This window comes from Ornithorhynchus anatinus, chromosome 18 (genome assembly GCF_004115215.2).
Source record: "Ornithorhynchus anatinus isolate Pmale09 chromosome 18, mOrnAna1.pri.v4, whole genome shotgun sequence".
Classification (NCBI taxonomy): domain Eukaryota; kingdom Metazoa; phylum Chordata; class Mammalia; order Monotremata; family Ornithorhynchidae; genus Ornithorhynchus; species Ornithorhynchus anatinus.
In genome coordinates, this window is record NC_041745.1 from 27,601,808 (window position 1) to 27,621,255 (window position 19,448).

General features: G+C 44.6%; 1 protein-coding gene across 1 annotated transcript; it reads right to left on the reverse strand.

Moving 5' to 3' along the window:
• Window positions 1–37: 37 nt before the first annotated feature.
• Window positions 38–19,085, reverse strand: LOC103171163 (T-cell surface glycoprotein CD8 beta chain). The gene is made up of 6 exons (XM_007671896.2): window positions 18,927–19,085; window positions 13,132–13,497; window positions 10,236–10,328; window positions 6,593–6,682; window positions 5,209–5,245; window positions 38–1,018 (listed from the first exon to the last, which is right to left on the reverse strand). The coding sequence occupies exons 1-6, from the start codon at window positions 18,985–18,987 to the stop codon at window positions 1,006–1,008; spliced, it is 660 nt and encodes a 219-aa protein (XP_007670086.2). The 5' UTR covers window positions 18,988–19,085; the 3' UTR covers window positions 38–1,005.
• Window positions 19,086–19,448: the final 363 nt, after the last annotated feature.

Genomic DNA, 19,448 nt, shown 5'->3' on the forward strand with positions numbered 1-19,448 from the left:
AAAGGTAGAGTTCATAAATTTAAAGCACAACAAAATATCTTTGTATCAGAGTCCTTTATCACTAAGATAAATGTTTCCACTGTCCTAGTTACCCACTGAATAATTCAATACATTCTTTAAAGCTCTCCATCTAGAAAGACCTCTTGTAATATGTTCCCGCCCCCAGCCCCGAAACTGATCCTTTAAATTTGGTTATAAAGACATTTATCTTTCTTTATTCTCAATTTTCCTTTCAACCGCTCTATCAAAAACTTTTCACCCTCAGGTCCTATTGCTTTTCAGCCAAGCCAGCAACCGCTTTGCTGCACACTTTGGAGCCCCACGTCTTGGCCCAAATTAGCTTCTGGCTTTAGTTTTCCAACAGAAAGATTTTCATTTTGGAAGCTGAGAGAATGAGAAATAAGCAGAGCAGGGAAGCTCAGGACATTGTCAGACACAATTCTATGATAAAATGAAACCAAAATCACAGAAGTACTACTGGTGGAGATGTAGCAATATGGCAAAATTGACCACATGTTCATGGTTTAGCTCCAAATGGCTGCATTAAGCATTCTGTTTAGGAAATTTCTTTGGGGATTAAATATTGCCATCAGGCTACATGATGCTAGAGTATCTGACGGGACCGCTCTTTCACCATCAATAAATATATGGTGGCCGGATGACCAATATCAAAGGCTTGGGGCCAATGTAAGTCTGAGAATCTTTTTGCATGTGACAGGATATGGTATTTGTATCGTGTGTTATATTTCATATACAATCTATAAATAGACACGGTGAGTGACAGAAAGCGCCTTTAGATTTTGAAGCTCTGCTGCGTAAGTGAATACCGCTGACCATTGAAAATACAGATACGGCCCACGGAAGTGACTTGGAGCAGATCAGCTTCAGCAGCCTCGCTGCATGGATAAAATTCATTTAGCTGACTGCTCTCTGAATGGTCATCTTCAGAACTTGAGCCTATGTTCCAGAGGATCGGGTGGAAGGATAGTCAGGAAAATTCTCTTCTTAAATTTGCATGCTGCAAAACAGAAAGTCAGGAGATTAATCTCAAATCGTAACCACTAGAGGAAATCAGACAAAGAATCGCGGAAGTTCATTGTGGGCAGGGAACATATCTACTATCTCTGTTGTGTTGTACTCTCTCAATCACTCGGTATGTTGCTCTGAGCCCAGTAAGTGTTCAGTAAATACCACTGATTGATTAAAGGAGGATTCATTATCAATGTGGACCTAACTTTTCACTCCTCCTGAGGCTCAATCCAAGCAAATGGCTTGAATGGTTAGAAGTACAACGATTAAAAGAAAAAAAAACACTCGCTCATATACGAGCCACTTCTCCTACCTGTAAAATCTATGAGGATCTGGATTCCCTGCTAGATGGTAAGCTCCTTGAGGGGAGGAATTGCATCTTCTAATTCTATAGAAATCTCTCTAGCACTTAATATAATGCACATAATAAGTGTTCAAAAAATAGTGGTGATTGATTAATTACAGGATTGGTTAATTAAGGAACAAGAAAAGGAGGCAAAAGAAAACACAGCACCAGGCACTGCAAGTATTAAGCTAGACACCCTTTTGGGTGCACAGTGTGAGGAGGAGAAGCAAAGAGGTAGAGGGAGGAAAGAGAGGAGAAGGGTGGATACTTGACTGGAGTTTTCAGCCACACATTGTAGGTAACTTTCAAGATCAGTGGTGTCTTAGTAATTATGGTATTTGTTAAGCACATACTATGTGTCAAGCAATGTACTAAATGCTGTGGTAGATACGAACATAGGCTGGACAAAGTACCTGTCCCACATGGGGCTTTCAATCTCAATCCCCATTTTCCAGATGAGGTAACTGAGACACAGAGAAATGAAGTGACTTGCCCAGTGTCACACAGCAGACAAGTGGCAGAGCCGGGACCCAGGACCTTCTGACTCCCAGGTCCATGCTCTATCCACTATGCCATGCTTTCTTTGTGTTTGGGATTTAGGCTAGAGGAAAGAAAGGCCGGATGGGATAAAAGGACAGAGGTTCACTGAAATGAGCCACCAAAAGGGATTGCCGTCAGTCCCTCCCTGCTGCCAGGAGAGATCAGTCAGTCAATCGTATTTATTAAGCGCTTACTGTGTGCAGAGCACTGTACTAGTGCTTGGGAGAGTACAATGTAACAATAAACGGACACATTCCCTGGTCAGACCCTTATTTGCTTGGACTGCTGAAGGTTCTTTCCTTTTTAGGGGAGTCCTTGAGATTTCTTTAACCTGACTCCTCCCCCGGCAACATTCTAGGAAGCGAAGGACGCCCACACTTTCAGCAACATTGCATTTAATTCTCATATGTATGTCCACCAAATCTGTTATTTTGTACCTCCCAAGTGCTTAGTACAGTGCTCTGCGCAACTGATAAAACTGCAAAAACACAACTGCATAAATACAACTGATTGATATTTCCCTTCAGGGCTTCTGTTCACATTTATTTATTTAATGGTATGTGTTAAGCACTTACTATGTTCCAGACACTGTACTAAGCGCTGGGGTAGGTGCAAGATAATCAAGTTGGACACAGTCCCTGTCCCATTTGGGGCTCACAGTCTTAATCTCCCTTTTACAGATGAGATAACTGAGGCACAGAAAAGTGAAGTGCCTTGCCCAAGGTCACATAGCAGACAAGTGGTGGGGCTGGGATTAGAATCTGGGTCCTTCTGATTTCCAGGCTTGTGCTCTCTCCACTGGGCAACACTGATTATCTTCAAGCCTCCTGCCTACATTCTTCTGCCGATTCAGTGTGCTTAAAGCAATATGGTGTCAACGCTCAATTTGCTCTTTAAAGTCTTGCAGGGGGCTAACTTACTAGTAAGTTTCCTTTTTTTAACTGGATTTCTTCATCTCCACTGATGAAAGATCTCCTACCTCAAAGATCCTTTACAATTACCATTTCTTATTCCTTTATCTCCTTGGAGTAGGCTGAACCCTTATTTTTACCATTTTAAAGGGCTTGCAACTCCTCTCTCCTTGTTGGAATCAAATGTCTTTTCACCGTTTTTAGAGCAATGACATGATGGAGCCCAGGCCCCATAAAGAGAGATTCCCAAAGTCACCTGTAGTGGAATGTGTACTAGACAGTATTTGGCCATTTGAGTGCTTGCCGTTACAAAAACGTTCAGGCCGTGTTTCCCCGCTCCTCGAGAAACTCCAGTGGTTGCCCTTCCACCTCCATATCAAACAGAAACTCCTCATCATTGGCTCTAAAACACTCAATCACCCTGCCCCCCTCCTACCTCACCTCGCTTCTCTCCTTCTACAACCCAGCCCACACACTTTGCTCCTCTAGTGCCAACCTTCTCACTGGACCTCAGTCTTTTGCATTTCATCGCCAACCTCTCGCCCACGTCCTGCCTCTGGCCTGGAAAGCCCTCCCGCCTCAGATCCTCATATCACCTTGCCTCCACCTACCTCACCTACCTACTCTCCTACTATAACCCAGCCCACCCACTTCGCTCCTCTAATGCTAACCTTCTCATTATCCCTCCATCTCATCTACTCTCCACCGACCCCTCACCCACATCCTCCCTCTAGCCTGGAAAGCCCTCCCGCCTCAGATCCGACAGACAGTGACTCTCCCCTGCTTCAAAGCCTTATTGCAGGCACATCTCCTTCAAGGGGCCTTCCCCGACTAAGCCCTCCTTTCCTCTTCTCCCACCCCCTTCTGTATTGCTCTTACTCTCTTTATTCATCCCCCGTCCCAGCCCCACAGCACTTATGTCCATATCTATAATTTATTTCTATTAATGTCTGTCTCTCCCTGCTCTAGTGTAAGCTCACTGTGGGCAGGGAGTGTGTCTATTGTTGTATTGTACTCTCCCAAGCAGTTAGTACAGTGCTCTGCACGCAGCAAGCGCTCAATAAATGCGACCGACCTACTGTCTGACTGGGATCCTATCTACCAATTCTCTTGTATAGTATTTCCCCAAGTGCCTAGTACAGTGCTCCTTACACAGTAAGCGCTCAATAATTACCACTGACTGACTGATTGCTCCCTGCACCCAACCAAGAAAAGACCTGAGTCACTCGTCACAAGTTAAAATCATTCTGTGGCCGGAGGGCGTATGTGGCACAAGGCGCTAAATGATGCAAGAAAACATTAACGGATTTAGATCTGAGACGGTGCGGTTCCTTCTTCAGTTGACCCATTTCAAAAAATGGAAGCCATAACATCTATTCCCTCCCAAGACCCGGAGGCTAGAAATATGTCAGATAAGAGGCAGCATGGCAATTCAAAGCAATCAGTCAATCGGTGCTATGTATTGAATGCTTACTGTGTACAGAGCACTGTACTAAGCACTTGGGAGAGGACAATATAAGAAAATCGGTAGACGTGATACCAGGGTTTACAGTCGAGTTGGGGGAGACGGACGTTAAAGTAAATTAGGCACAGAGGAACCGGCAGAGTCAGTCCATCATTTAGTCATAGTGAGCATTTACTGTGTGCAGAGCACTGTGCTAAATGCTTGGGAGAGTACATTAAAACAATAGACACATTCCCCGCCCAGAAGTCTAGAGAGTATAAGGCTATGTATGTCAGAGTTGTGGGGCTAGGGATGGGATGAATATCAAGCTTACTGTGGGCAGGGAATGTGTGTTTATTATTCTATTGTACTGTCCCAAGAGCTTAACACAATGTTCTGCACACTTAAGCGCTTAATAAATAATAATAATAATAATGTTGGTATTTGTTAAGCGCTTACTATGTGCCGAGCACTGTTCTAAGCGCTGGGGTAGTCACAGGGGAATCAGGTTGTCCCACGTGGGGCTCACAGTCTTCATCCCCATTTTACAGATGAGGTCATTGAGGCACAGAGAAGTTAAGTGACTTGCCCAAAGTCACACAGCTGACAAGTGGCCGAGCCGGGATTCGAACCCATGAACTCTGACTCCAAAGCCCGTGCTCTTTCCACTGAGCCACGCTGCTTCTCAGTGTAAATACGATCGAATGAATGAATCAAGTGCCTAAGACGTACAGGTCTACAGGCTTAGGTGATGTGCAGAGGGAGGGCAAAGAGAGGAAATGAGAGGTTGATGATGGAAGGCTTCTTGGAGGAGATAGGAATTTAGGAGGGTTTTTACTTTTACCATTACCCCCCGGACAATCACTGGCATTATTTATGTGATCTCGGGAAAAGGAAGAAAGTCTGAATGGGATTTTGAGGGGTCCCCGGTAACTTACCTTTTGAGGAATCGAAGCCGGGTCTTCCACCACAAGCCTGAAAGAAGAAATGGGAAAATTGTTTCAGGTCTGCAAGGTAACTCTGTGAATTAGGGAGTCATTTTAGTCTCTTTGTCTACTCCTCTTGTCTGATATTTTTCTAGACAGTTGGAAACCTTTGTATCTTCAAACACACATCAAAACAACTGGTTGTGCTCGGTAAATAAATTAGGGAATGCAAAATAATCACTAAAGCAGTAGAATAGAAATATGGACCGGCTAAAGAAGGCGCTTATAATTTCTTCCTAGGAAGAGCTGCATAGCTACCTTCTCCTCGTAATAACAACGATCATAATAATTATGGTATTTGGTAAGCACTTATTATGTGCCAGGCACTATACTAAGCGAAACAAGCAGATAGTATAGTTAAGGAAATACTAAGCTAACCACTGTTATTATTAGAGAAGTAGCGAGATCTAGTGGAAAGAGCACGGGCTTGAGAGTCAGAGGACTGGGATTCTATTCCGACTCTGCTGTGAGTCACTTTATTCCTCTGTGCCTCAGTTACCTCATCTGTAAAATGGGTATTAAGACTTTTGAATCCTATGTGGCACAAGAACTGTGTCCAACATGATTACCTTGTGTTTACCCTAGCACTTAGTACAGTGTCTGGCGCATAGAAAGGGCTTAATGCCACGATAATTATTGTTATTAAGTGCTTAACAAATGCCATAATAAATAAATTAATGAGAAATTCTACTTGAACAAATCCCTGGTCTTCCCCCACCACATCCTATTTTCTGTCTGCACAATGACGACCTGTAGCCATCCCTGCCCATCCTGGAGAAGCAGCATGGACTAAATGGACAGAGTCCAGGCCAGGGAGGCAGAAGGACCTGGGTTCTAATCCCAGATCTGCCATTTGCCATGTGACCTGGGACAAGTCACTTAACTTCTCTGGGCCTCAGTTACCTCCTCTGTAAAAAGGGGATTAAGAGTCTGATCCCCATGTGGAACAGGGACTGTGTCCTTTCCAACCGGATAAACTTGTATCTACCCCAGAGTTTAGAATAGTGCATGCCACATAGCGCTTAACAAATACCATAATAACAATAATTATGATTAAATACCCCAATCCCCGCCCCCACGAATCACTGTAGGTTCCCAAAGTATCCTGCCTTCACCTTAAGAAGCATCGCGGCTAGTGGATAGAGCACGTGGCTGGGAGTCAGAAGGACCTGGTTTCTAATCCTGACCCCATCACTAGTCTTCTGGGTGACCAGAATTATTATCGTTAGGAAAGTTCCCTTCCAGATCTGTGAGGCAGTAATTCTACGAGCAGCGACTGCTTCATTGAGCTGAAAATCAGGCAATTGGTTTGCTCTTTGGTCTCGGAAACACTTACAGTGCAAATGGATGGTCACAATCAGAGAAATGAGCAGGACGGAGAAGCCACCCACCAGGAGGACGAGGGGAAGAGTCATGCAGAAGAGACCTGAGACACAAAATCATGATTTTGAAAGGGATGGAATTATTCAGATAGGTTGACATTCAACAGAGTTGGCTAATGCCTTGAATTCACATTATTCTTGCCCCCTAATAACACATATTAACATGGCCTAGTGGAAAAAGCAAAGTCTTGGGAGTCAGAGGACCTGGGTTCTAATACCATCTCTGCCATCTACCTGCCGAGGGACCCTGGGGAAGTCATTTAACTTCTCAGTGCCTCAGTTTCCTTATATGTAATATGGGGATTCAATGCCTTGTTTGCCCTCCTACTTATAATGTGAGCCCCTTGTGGGACAGGGACTGAATCTGACCTGATTATCCTCTATCTACTCTGGTGCTTGGCACATAGTGAGTCCTTAACAAATACCATCATCATTATTATTATTATTATTATTATTATTGCTCATTATGGGCTCTTATGTGCCTAGGGCTGGGCTAGGTACCCTATAAAATTCAAATTAATATTTATATTAGGGACTGTCTCCCACCTCTAGACTGTAAGCTCACTTGTAGGCAGCGAAAGTGTCTCTTTATTGCTATGTTGTACTCTCCTAAGTGCTCAGTACAGTTCTCTGCACTCAATAAATACAACTGAATGATTAGTTGATTGATTGATAATACGGTTTCTAAGCTCCAGAAGCTTGCAATCTAAAAGAGACGACTTTCACACCTACCACTCCAATAAAATACACTTAAATTTGCACAACTGTGTCACTGAAACTGTGGAATAGGCAAAAGGCAGAAACAGTGAATGAATAGTTCATTATTGACCACCAGTGTAAACTTTCTAGAAGCAGTGTCTCTGGCACAAGCGTACGTGGAACTGAGTTGGGAGTGGGTCTGTATCCATGTGGAGACTTGGTGAAGTAGGGAGGGGCAATGTTGGGGTGAATGGAATTGCTAATGATAATAATAATGATAGTATTTGTTAAAGCACTTAATATGTGCCAAACACTGTTCTAAGCCCTGGGGTAGATACAAGTGAATCAGGTTGGACCCAGTTCCTGTCCCACACGGGGCTCACTCTTAATCCCCATTTTACAGATGAGGTAACTGAGGCCCAGAGAAAGTGACTTGCCCAAGGTCACAGAGCAGCAGGGGAACTGAGATCAGAGCCCAGGTCCTTTTGACTCGGGGCCCGTGTTCTATCCACTAAGAGAGATGGATAGAGGAGACGGATTGGACAGCAACAGGAAGGTTAGTCTTGGCACATAGTAAGTGTTTAATAAATGCCATAATTATTATTATTGTTATCAGTGTGAAATCAAAGTGGGACTCTCTGGGGCGGAGATGGGTGAGATGGTGTTACCGCTCCCAGGGCCTGGGAAATTAGGCAGGGGGAGAGCGGGTGGGCTTCCAGAAAACGGCAAGGAGCTCTGCCTCATCGTTTTAAATTTGAACTGAGGAGGAAACCTCCAAGATGACATATTCCAAAGAATAGGTATGGCCTATGAAAAGTAGTGTGGTCTCAAGGATAGAGCACGGGCCTGCTGGGGCTCAGAGGACATGGGTTCTAATCCTGGCTCTGCCACTTACGTGCTGTGTGACCTCGGACAAATCACTTAACTTCTCTGGGCCTCAGTGACCTCATCTGTAAAATGGGAATTCAGTACTTTTTCTCCCTCTTACTTGGACCGTGAGCCACATGGGACTTGATGATCTCGTATCTGCCCCGGTGCTTAGTTCAGTGTATGGCACAGAGCAAATGCTAAATGATTAGCCCAGTTATTGTTATCAGAAGAACGAATACAGGTGGGGATCTGATTCTTAGAAACTTTTAAGTGTCCAGTACCGTACCGGTCATGACTACAGGAGAGAGAGTCAAGCAGAGGCACACCCCTTCCATTCCTCGCTTGGGCAGCGGCTAGCGAGGGGAAGGCCGTCTGCTACAAGTCAAAAATCCCCTGTGCTGGGCAGCGGCGGCGTGGGAGAGAGTGGAGGGCGGAGACTTGTTTACTGCGTGGAAGGAGGCGATGGTGAACCACTTCCTTATTTTGACCAAGTAAAGTCAATGGATCCACTACCAGAACAACTGCAGATGGAAGTGGGGCGGTCCGGGAGAGACGTGTCTGGTGTCACTGTGGGTCGGACACGACCTGACAGCGTAAGATAACGACAGTGTTTAAGCCAGGTTGCATCTTACGGGGCCTCAAGATCCTCTGATGGGTAGCTTAGGGATGTTATAGGGAGAAAAGGATGATGTACCAGAGTGGCGGGCAGAAAGCAAAGTTCAGTTCTTTTTGAAATCATCAAAGTCCCTAGTGCATTTACAGTTCCCACTGAGTAAAATCCAAATCATAGAATGGCTGTTTCCATCTACTCCTTCCTTTCATTTATGTTATAAGTATATATATATATAGATCATAGTAAGCACTTTAAAAAATATATGTATATATAAACAAATAAACAAATAAAAATATATTTACATATTTATAGTTACATAAATATTCGATAGAAATGAATGTAATATGATAATCAGTTAACTATCAATAATTACTGTAATGAACATAATATAAACAGATATATAAATACATATAAATACATATTTATATTTATTAAATATAAACAAAATATAATTATAATATAATATATTTATATTTATTATATAAATATAGATATTTATATCCTAAACAATCGCAAGCTCCTTGAGGGCAGAGATCAAGTCTTTTTCCTCTTCTGTACTTTTCCAAGGACTTAGTTCAGTTTTCTGCCCACACAAGGTACTGAATAAATACCACTGATTAATTGATTTTAATTCTTCAGTGTTGGATGTACATATGGAGGAGACTTGAGAACTAGTTTTTTCCAGATTCGAAACACTGTAGGATTGCACAGGACAATCAATCGGTGGTATTTATCGAACACTGTGCGCAGAACACTGAGCCGAGAGCTTGGGAAAGAGTGACACAAAAGAATGTAGATATAATTCATCTTGAGGGATCACAACTACATTTTAACACTATCCAACCTGAGAGATGCATACAACCCCTGCACTGGTGAACGGTGTGACCTTGGGTAAGTCACTTGACTTCTCTGTGCCTCTGTTACCTCATCCGTCAAATGGGGATTCAATGCCTGTTCTCTCTTAGAGAAGCAGCGTGGTTCAGTGGAAAGAGCCCGGGCTTGGGAGTCAGAGGTCATGGGTTCGAATCCCGGCTCTGCCACTCGTCAGCTGTGTGACTGTGGGCAAGTCACTTCACTTCTCTGGGCCTCAGTGACCTCATCTGTAAAATGGGGATTAACTAGCCTCACGTGGGACAACCCGATTACCCTGTATCCACCTCAGCGCTTAGAACAGTGCTCTGCCCGTAGTAAGCGCTTAACAAATACCAACATTATTATTATTATTATTACTACTTTGACTGTGAGTCTCATGTGGGACAGGTTCTGTGTCCAGCCTTATTATGGTGTATCTACCCCAGTGTTTAGTACAGTGCCTGGCACATAGTAAGTGCTTAATGAGTAGTATTAAGAAAAAAACACAACAAAAAACCCTCCCGAACTGAGAGTAATGTGCCCAGAAGTATTACAGAGCATACCTTTTTTTTCAACTTGATCCACGGGCTTGGGTTTGCAGCTTTTCTTTCGTGTCGTCCGGACTGTGGTGGGCTTTGTGGTGGGCAAGCTCTCAACTGAAACAAGAATTCAGAGATTATTTCTTTGCTTGTGAAAAAAGTAGTGCTGTTTCCCAGCGCTTAGTACAGTGCTCCACACCCAGGAAGTGCTTAATAAGCACCATTCCTACTAGCGTGACTAGGGCAAGAAGTGCAATTAGGAAACATTTTCTGGATTTAGGGAATATCATAAAGGCTTTATAACGCTAGGAAGAAAAAGATACGAAACAAAAAGACGTTAGTGTTCTGAGACTGTTTTTGTATTCCAAACTTCCCTGGGGCTTTTTGGAAATGGGTCAGAGTCAACTTTTATCTTTGAGGAAGAGGACAGGGAGACAACTAAGATACACAGATACTTTAAAACTAGTCAGTGTGACTGAGAAGCAGCATGAGCCTCTGAGAAGCAGCGTGACACAGTGGAAAGAGCACGGGCTTGGGAGTCAGAGGTCGGGGATTCTAATCCCGGCTTCGCCACTGATCAGCTGTGTGACTTTGGACAAGTCACTTGACTTCTCTGTGCCTCAGTTACCTCATCTGTAAAATGGGGATTAAGACTGTGAGCCCCACGTGGGACGACCTGATGACCTTGTACCTACCCCAGCGCTTAGAAGAGTGCTCGACTTATAGTAAGCACTTAACAAATGTCATCATTATTATTATTATTGTTATTATTATTGTTACTGTCATGTGACCTTGGGCAAGTCACTTAACTTCAATGGGCCTCAGTTTCCTCATCTGTAAAATGGAGATTAAGGCTGTGAGCCCCCACACGGGACATAGACCGTGTCAACCTGATTAGCTGGTATTTACCCCAGTGCTTAGTTCCTGGCACGTAAGAAGTGCTTAGCAAATGCCATTAACAAAAAAAGTATGAAGGAACCATAATCATGATAGACAGATGGAGTCCTCATTCTTGATCATGTAGAATGTAAGTTCCTAGAGAACAGGAGCCAAATGATTGACTTTCATTGTCAGTGCTTGATAAATGATCTTGGCCGCCGATTATGAATCTTCTGAGTCTGCTATTACTATTTCACGACAGAATTTTGGACAAATCTCATCACCTTTCTGGGCCTCTGTTTCTCCATAAGTAAAATGCGAATTTGTATTCCAGAGTCTGTAAATAATCAGGTTCTGAAAGAACTTTTATGACTAATAATGGAAGGCTGTGAGCCCCGGGTGAGACAGGGACTGTGTCCAACCTGATTACCATATATCTACCCTTGCGTTTAGAACAGTGTTTGACAAATATAATAATCGCTTAACTAATATAATAATAATTAGCACTTTCTTGGGGCTTGATAACTGGGGCCAATGAGGGTAAGCTTGTTGTGGGCACTAACTCTATTCCTTTGTACTCTTCCAAGGGCCTAGTACAGTCCTCAGAATACAGTTAAGTGTTCAATAAATACCATGGATTGATTGAGATACAGTTCTCCTGTAACATAGGGGTTTGTTCCTGATGAACTCCATATGAAGGAAAACTCATGCAATAGTTTGGCTGCCTTCATGCCTACCAACCCTGTTATACTGTGCCCCCCCAGGTGCTTAATACAGTGCCTGAGTACCTGTATAGATTGATACCTACCCTCTGCTGCTCTTCTTTACCTTCAGCTTTTAAGCCGGCGAATGCTCAGGAAAAAGCAGCTGAGGCTGAGGATGGTATTTAGTGGTATTTATTGAGCGGTTACTGTGTGCAGAGCACTGGACTGAGTTCTTGGGAGAGGACAATAAAATGGAGTTGGTAGATGCATATAACGAGAAGCAGTATGCCACAGTGGATAGCGCACGGGCCTGGGAGTCAGAAGGACCTGGATTCTAATCCCGGTTCTGCCGCTTGTCTGCTGTGTGATCTTTGGGAAGGTCAATTCATTTCTCTGTGTCTCCGTTACCTCATCTGTAAAATGGGGACTAAGACTGTGATCCCCATGTGGGACTATGTCCAACCTGATTATCTTGTATCTACTCCAGCGCTTAGTATGGTGCTGGCACATAGTAAGCGCTTAACAGATCCATTAAAAAAACAACAACCGAGTTTACAGTCTAGGAGGATTAAGCTCTCTCCTTTCCCAAAGGAATTTTACCCAATATATTTTCTTCCTAATCTCTTGGAACTCTCTGGGTATACTTAGAAGAGAGTAATTGTCCATCAACTTCCTTACCTAGCTCTATTTGTATTTCTAGAAGCAAACAGATCTCATTAAGCAAACAGTTGAGAAGCAGCATGGAGTAGTGGCTAGAGCATGGACCTGGGAGTCCAAAGGTCATGGGTTCTAATCCCCGCTCCACCACTTGTCTGCTGTGTGACCTTGAGCAAGTCACTTCACTTCTCATTCACTCATCTGTAAAAAGGGGATTAAGACTGTGAGCCGCACGTGGGACAGGGACTGTGTCCAACTCGATTTGCTTGTATTCATCCCAGCCCTTAGTGCCTGGCACGTAGTAAAAGCTTTAGCAAATACCATTTTAAAACATGATTTTATAGACTAGGTGCATTAACCTTTTCTCCTCTCCCATAGCAATTTCACCCCCTGTATTTTCTTCTTAACCTCTTAGAATTCTCCGGGTCTACTTAGAAGAGAGAAGTTGCCCATCAATTTCCCACCTCGCTCTACTTGCATTTCTAGAAGCAAACAGTTCTTAATAATAATAATAATAATAATAATTGTAGTATTTGTTAAGCACTTACTCTGGGCCAGTCATGGCTTAAGCCCGGAACGGAACCGGATCCGGGCAAGAAACGTATATCATTTCCTCCGTCCCCTTCAGGAACAGCCATGCCCCTTTGGGGCCTTCGACACCAGGCAGGCAGAGCACTTACCCACTTCCAGGTTGATTCCGGGTCCAAAGATGAGCGCGGGAGCCTGGATGATACAGCAGAAATAGACGCCGCTATCCGAAAACTCCGCACTTATAAGCTCCAGAGTGTAAACGTTTCTCTCCTGCTCCTTGGACACGGTGATACTGGCCCGGAAAGAGCCACTGCCGTAGACGACCGACCCCTTCCCAGAATAAGAAGCCAGAAACTCGTTGTTGATGTCCTCTCCGGGAAGCAGGGTTTGACGGAACCAGTAGACCGTACTGGTCTCTGGGGAGTGCTTCACTTCACAAGTGATTTTCATGTTCATATTCTTTGTAACCAAGTGGGAATTTGCACTCAGCAATAAAAGTGGAGTGCGGGATGCACCTTGGGGAAGAAGAACGGACAGAGATATATCAATCACTTCCCTAGATTGTTGAAAAAACTGATGAGAGAGGAAAGCATGATATAAACCCAATGAACTGTTACTGCTGTATAACTGTGCACAATATGTAACAGTGCACATAGAAGCATAATAATAATAATAATGTTGGTATTTGTTAAGCGCTTACTATGTGCCGAGCACTGTTCTAAGCGCTGGGGTAGACACAGGGGAATCAGGATGTCCCACGTGGGGCTCACAGTCTTCATCCCCATTTTACAGATGAGGGAACTGAGGCCCAGAGAAGTGAAGTGACTTGCCCACAGTCACACAGCTGACAAGTGGCAGAGCTGGGATTCGAACTCATGAGCCCTGACTCCAAAGCCCGTGCTCTTTCCACTGAGCCACGCTGCTTCTCCAGCATGGCTTAGTGGCAAGAGTACGGGCTCGGGAGCCAGAGGACGTGGATTCTAATCCCGGCTCCTCCACTTGTCTGCTGTGAGACTTTGGGCGAGTCACTTCTCTGTGCCTCAGTTCCCTCATCTGTAAAATGAGGATTAACACTCTGAGCCCTGTGTGGAACGGAGACTGTGTCCAATCTGATTATCTTGAATCTACCCCAGCGCTTAGAACGGTGCTTGGCATATAGCAAGGGCTTATCGAATACCATAATTATTATTATTCCAGATATCCTCATCCTTATTAGAGACTTTGGTAAAATAGAGAAGAAGCACTTCAACTAATCAATCAATCAATGGTAGTTATTGAGCCCTTCCTTTCAATCATTCATTCAATTGTATTTATTGAGCGCTTACTGTGTGCAGAGCACTGTACTAAGCATTTGGAAGAGCACAATACAACAAAAAACCCATTCCCTGCTCATCACGAGCTTACAGTCTAGAGGTTGGGAGACAGGCCGATACAAATAAATAAATTACAGATATGTACATAAGTGCTGCGGGGGTGGGAGAGGGCAAGTTCTATACTATGTGCAGAACCCTGGACTCTGTACATGGGAGAGTACAAGAGAACAATAAACAGACCGTGCTTGGAACATAGTAAGCGTTTAACAAATACCACAATTTTTATTAGCTCTTCAGCTTTCACCTGAAGCAGCAGCAAAGAAGGTGAAGGAGACTTCTCTTGAGAAGGCAGACCAGAACAGCATCTAGATTGTAAGCTCACTGCGGGCAGGGAATGTGTCAGTTTGTTGTTGTACGTACTCTCCAAGGCGCTTAGCACGGTGCTCTGCACACACTAAGTGCGATTGGATGAATGAATGAATCAGTTGATCAATGGCATTTATTAAGAGGTTACTGTGTGCAACACACTGTACCAAGCACGGGAGAGGACAGTACAATGGATATAGGTGGTCAACACAATCTGTGGCCCCTCTTCAGTTTAGACAGCAGACACTTATCACAGGCTCTTTTTTCCCTCCCTTCTGCTTCAACTACAGCACATGTGCCCACTTGACCTAAGTGTTTCGAGATTCACCCTAATCCCAACCCCACAGCGCTTGGGTACATATCCTGATACTCGATTGCTTCCCCTCTCGAGCATCGTGGCCTAGTGATAGAGCCTGGCCCTGGATGTCAGAAGGACCTGGGTTCTAATTCAGGCTCTGCCACTTCCCTGCTCTGTGATCCTGGGCAAGTCAGTTCCCTCCCCTGCAAAACGGGCATTAAGTCTGTGAGCCCCATGTGGGTTGGGGACTGTGTCCAACCCTATTTGCTTATAACCACTGCAGCACTTAGTACAATCATTGGAATTTATTGAGCCCTTACTTTATGCAGAGCACTGTACCAAGAGTTTGGGAGAGAACAATACAAATCTGATTATCCTGTATCTACCCCAGCGCTTAGAACAGTGCTTGCACACAGTAAGCGCTTAACAAATACCATAATTATTAATTAGCAGTCAGGTACCCTGCCCATAACGAGCTCATCTATCTCTAATTTATTTTATTGCCTCTGTCCCCCACTAGATTGTAAGCTGGTTGTGGGCAGGAATCATGTCTACCAACTCTATTTTATTCTCACAAGTGCTTAATACAATGCTCTGCACACAGTAAATGCTCAAAAAGTACCGTCGATTGATTGATTGATCGATTTTCTCCTCTTGGTCTGAGTTTCCAAGCTATTGACTTTCAGGGAGGTGGGGGGAGGCTCATCGTTTCATAAAACTTTCTCCATTTTAACTTTTTTTCAGCACCATCATTATTTAAGTTTGGTCCATATCGGAGTCTGGAATAGTAATAATAATAATAATCATGGTACCTGTTAAGCACTTACTATGTGCCAAGCACTGTTAGGGAAGATACAAGGTAATCAGGTTAGGCACAGTCCCTGCCTATATTGGGCTCACATTCCTCATTTTTTAGAGATGAGGTGACTGAGGCAGACAAGTGACTTGCCCAAGGTCACACAGCAGACATGTGGTGGAGCTGGAATTAGAACCCAGGTCCTTCTGACTCTTGGAAGTTCGGGCTTTCAGCTCACAGGTGTATCAATAATGAATCTGGGCTCAATAATCTATTTTAACTCATCACTTTGTGGCCCACCTCTCCAAACAATTAAAATGGATTTTACAGAACTTTATCCATAGGTGGTATTTACTGAGTGCTTACTGTGAGCAAAGCACTATGCTCACTGCTTCGGAGAGTACAGTATGATAGAGTAAGTAGACACGTTCCCTGCCTTTTACAGTGACTACTTCTGACACGGAGTTCTATAAAATCCACGTTAACTTTTGAGAAGCTTAACTTTTCAGGCTCCAATGCAGAGTAAGTTTAAACAATGACGGCACAGAAAAATGTTACAAGTCATGAGCACGACATTATTATTTTGTTCTAGTTAAGCGTTTATTATGTGCCAGGCATGGTATTCGGTGCTGGGTAGATACAAGTTAATAAGATGGGACACAGGCCTTGTACATGGGGGTCCCAGGCCTAATCCCCATTTTACAGATGAGAAAACTGAGGCACAGAACAATTAAATGACTTGTCCCAGGTCACACAGCAGACAAGTGGCAGAGTGGGGATTAGAATCCAGATCCTCTGACTCCCAGGCCTGGGTTCTTTCCACTAAGCCACGCTGCTTACCATGAGGCTGGAAGCCCTATGTGTGACAGGGACTGTGTCCAGCCTGATCAACTCGTATCTACCCCAGAATTTAGTACACTGCCAGGCACATAATAAGCACTTAAATACACTATTATTATCATCATTATTATCTTCTGGGTCTAAAAAACATATATTCAGAAGGGTTCCATCTTCTCTGAAACAACGGTGTATTTCTCTCTGTAATCAGTGTCCAGACATCACAGGGAAGATGTCTGGTAATTCCCCTGTATCGATCTCTCCCAAGCGCTTAGTACAGTGCTCTGAACACAATAAGTGCTCAATAATAATAATGTTGGTATTTGTTAAGCGTTTACTATGTGCAGAGCACTGTTCTAAGCGCTGGGGTAGATACAGGGTAATCAGGTTGTCCCACGTGAGGCTCACAGTTAATCCCCATTTTACAGATGAGGGAACTGAGATGCAGAGAAGTGAAGTGACTTGCCCACAGTCACACAGCTGACAAGTGGCAGAGCTGGGATTCGAACCCAAGACCTCTGACTCCAAAGCCCGTGCTCTTTCCACTGAGCCACACTGCACTGATTGATATTCATTCGTGGGCTTCACATATCAGTGTTCAGAAAGCTAAAATATTTTAACTGTGACCAATAACCCCAGCAGGAGTGAAACCTAAAAATCTGGACTAAAATTCATGGTGGCGCCAGAAAACAAGCAGTGAATTGAGGGCTAACTCTGTAAAGAGCACTGTAGTAAACATTCATTCAAATCATATTTATTGAGCGCTGACTGTGTGCATAGCACACTGAACTACGCACTTAAACATTTAGGACAGTACAGTGGAGTTGAAAGACTCGATCACTCCGGGAGTTTACATCATCCCGGGGACTAATAGACTTGGACTCTACCAAGTGTCTCCTTCAGATCACTGAGGATGAATTTCTGCCCTTGCTTAATTTCACAGTTAAATGTTCAAATCAACAAATAAAATAAGAGCGGATCTCGAGCAGGATTAAGTAACCGGGACAGGACGAAATGGGACATGAGAGTTTGGCAGAGATTCCAGAGAGCATTCGTTCATTCAGTCATATTTATTGAGCACTTATGGTGTGCAAAACGTTGTACTAAGCGCTTGGGAGAATACAGTATAACAACAGACACCTTCCCTGCCCACAACGAGCTCATTCAGTGAGGGCTTTCTCACGGCCACTCAGTGACTCTAGTCTGAGCTCCTCCGCAATGCCGGGAATTAAATTCACATTCAAGGACCCCATCAAGCAATCAATCAGGGATATTTATTGAGCATTTACTGTGTGCAGAGCACTGCTAAGCGCTTGGGAGAGTTGGTAGACATGTTCCTCGCCCACAAGGATCTTTCGGGTGGGAGAAGGCATGCGGAACTCTGGCTTTTCAGTCGCCCGGCATTGGAGACCAAGTCCGGCCCTGCCAATTTTCAACGGCCACTCTGTCTGATCTTCCTCATTCCGATGTGTGCTGTTTTTGTCTGATTGTTATTAGGAGTAAATAACTTCTCAGCAGCCTCAAGGAGGTCTTTATTTGTGGGCTTCTATTTTTTTCCCCAACCACAACTTAAACATCCCCCTTGGTGGGTTTTCAGATTCTGAAGTACAAGAAATCTGAATACATGCCGGAGATTTTGTCTGTTCTCTGTCTAAACCTGACTTTGTTCTGAATTTCTCAAAACGTGGCTGGGAGGGGGGGGGCGGGGGGAACGGAGGGGTTGTAGCTCGTTTAGCTCTGAATTAGTCTGTAACAGAAATGTTCTGGCTTGGTTCTCAGTTTTTCACGTCAAGTTCTTCCCGAAGCGATCCAGTTAGCCAAACGTCAGAAAGGTGTTGTTATTTCTGGATACCCCATCCTACCACATATTCACACAGATTTTTGGTGCTAAAGTAGCGTGAGGCCCAAGTATTCGTTAAACAAGCACCACAGGTTTCCTATGGGGTTTTGCGTTAGGGCCGGCTCGGAGAAATCTCCCCGAGCTAAACCCCAGGGTTGTGAAGTTGAGAGAGACTAGAAGACATTGCAGTGCAAACTTTTTCTGACTTTCTAGACGTGTAAGCTCATTCTGGGCCGGGGACGTGCCTACCGACTCTGGGGATTTGTACTCTCCCAAACATTTAGTACAGTGCTCTAAGTAAGCGCTCGGTAAATACCGTTGATTGATTGACTGATTGACTTAGTGCTCTACGGGTCAGGATAAGGAAACATTTCACAACGATTCTCTTGCGTCTTAGCCTTTCTTAGCCATCTCTTCCCAGGCTGCTCCCTGGGCCTTGGGCCCCTCGATGCCCCATCCCTCGACGCCCCCCGGCCAGCTGGCTTCGCTCTTACCCGGGACCTGCAAGGAGAGGAAGAAGCCCAGCCAGGGCCACAGCCATGGCCACCTCTGCATCCTGTCTGCTCGCCGCTGCTACCAGCCGGAGGACCGGCCCGAGGACCGGGAGGAGCAGCTGGAGGAGGGGGAAGAGGAGGAGGAGGAAGAGCAGGTGGAGGATAGGGGAAGGGGCAGGTGGAAGAGGAGGATGAGGAGGAAGAGGAGAGCAGGAGCAGGTGGTGGTGGAGGAGAAAGAGGAGCAGGATGATGAGGAGGAGGAGCAGGAGGAGGGGAAGGAGGAGGAGGAGGGGAAGGAGCAAGTGGAGGAGGAGGAGGAAGAGGACAGCAGGAGCAGGAGGTGGATGAGGAGGAGGAGAAGGATGAGCAGGATGAAGAGGAGGAGGAGGAGGGGAAGGAGCAGGTGAAGGAGGAGGAGTAGGAACAGGAGGAGGATGAGGATGATGAGGAGGAGGAGGATGAGAGGAAGGAGCAGGTGGAGGAGGAAGAGGAGAGCAGGAGCAGGAGGTGGTGGAGGAGCA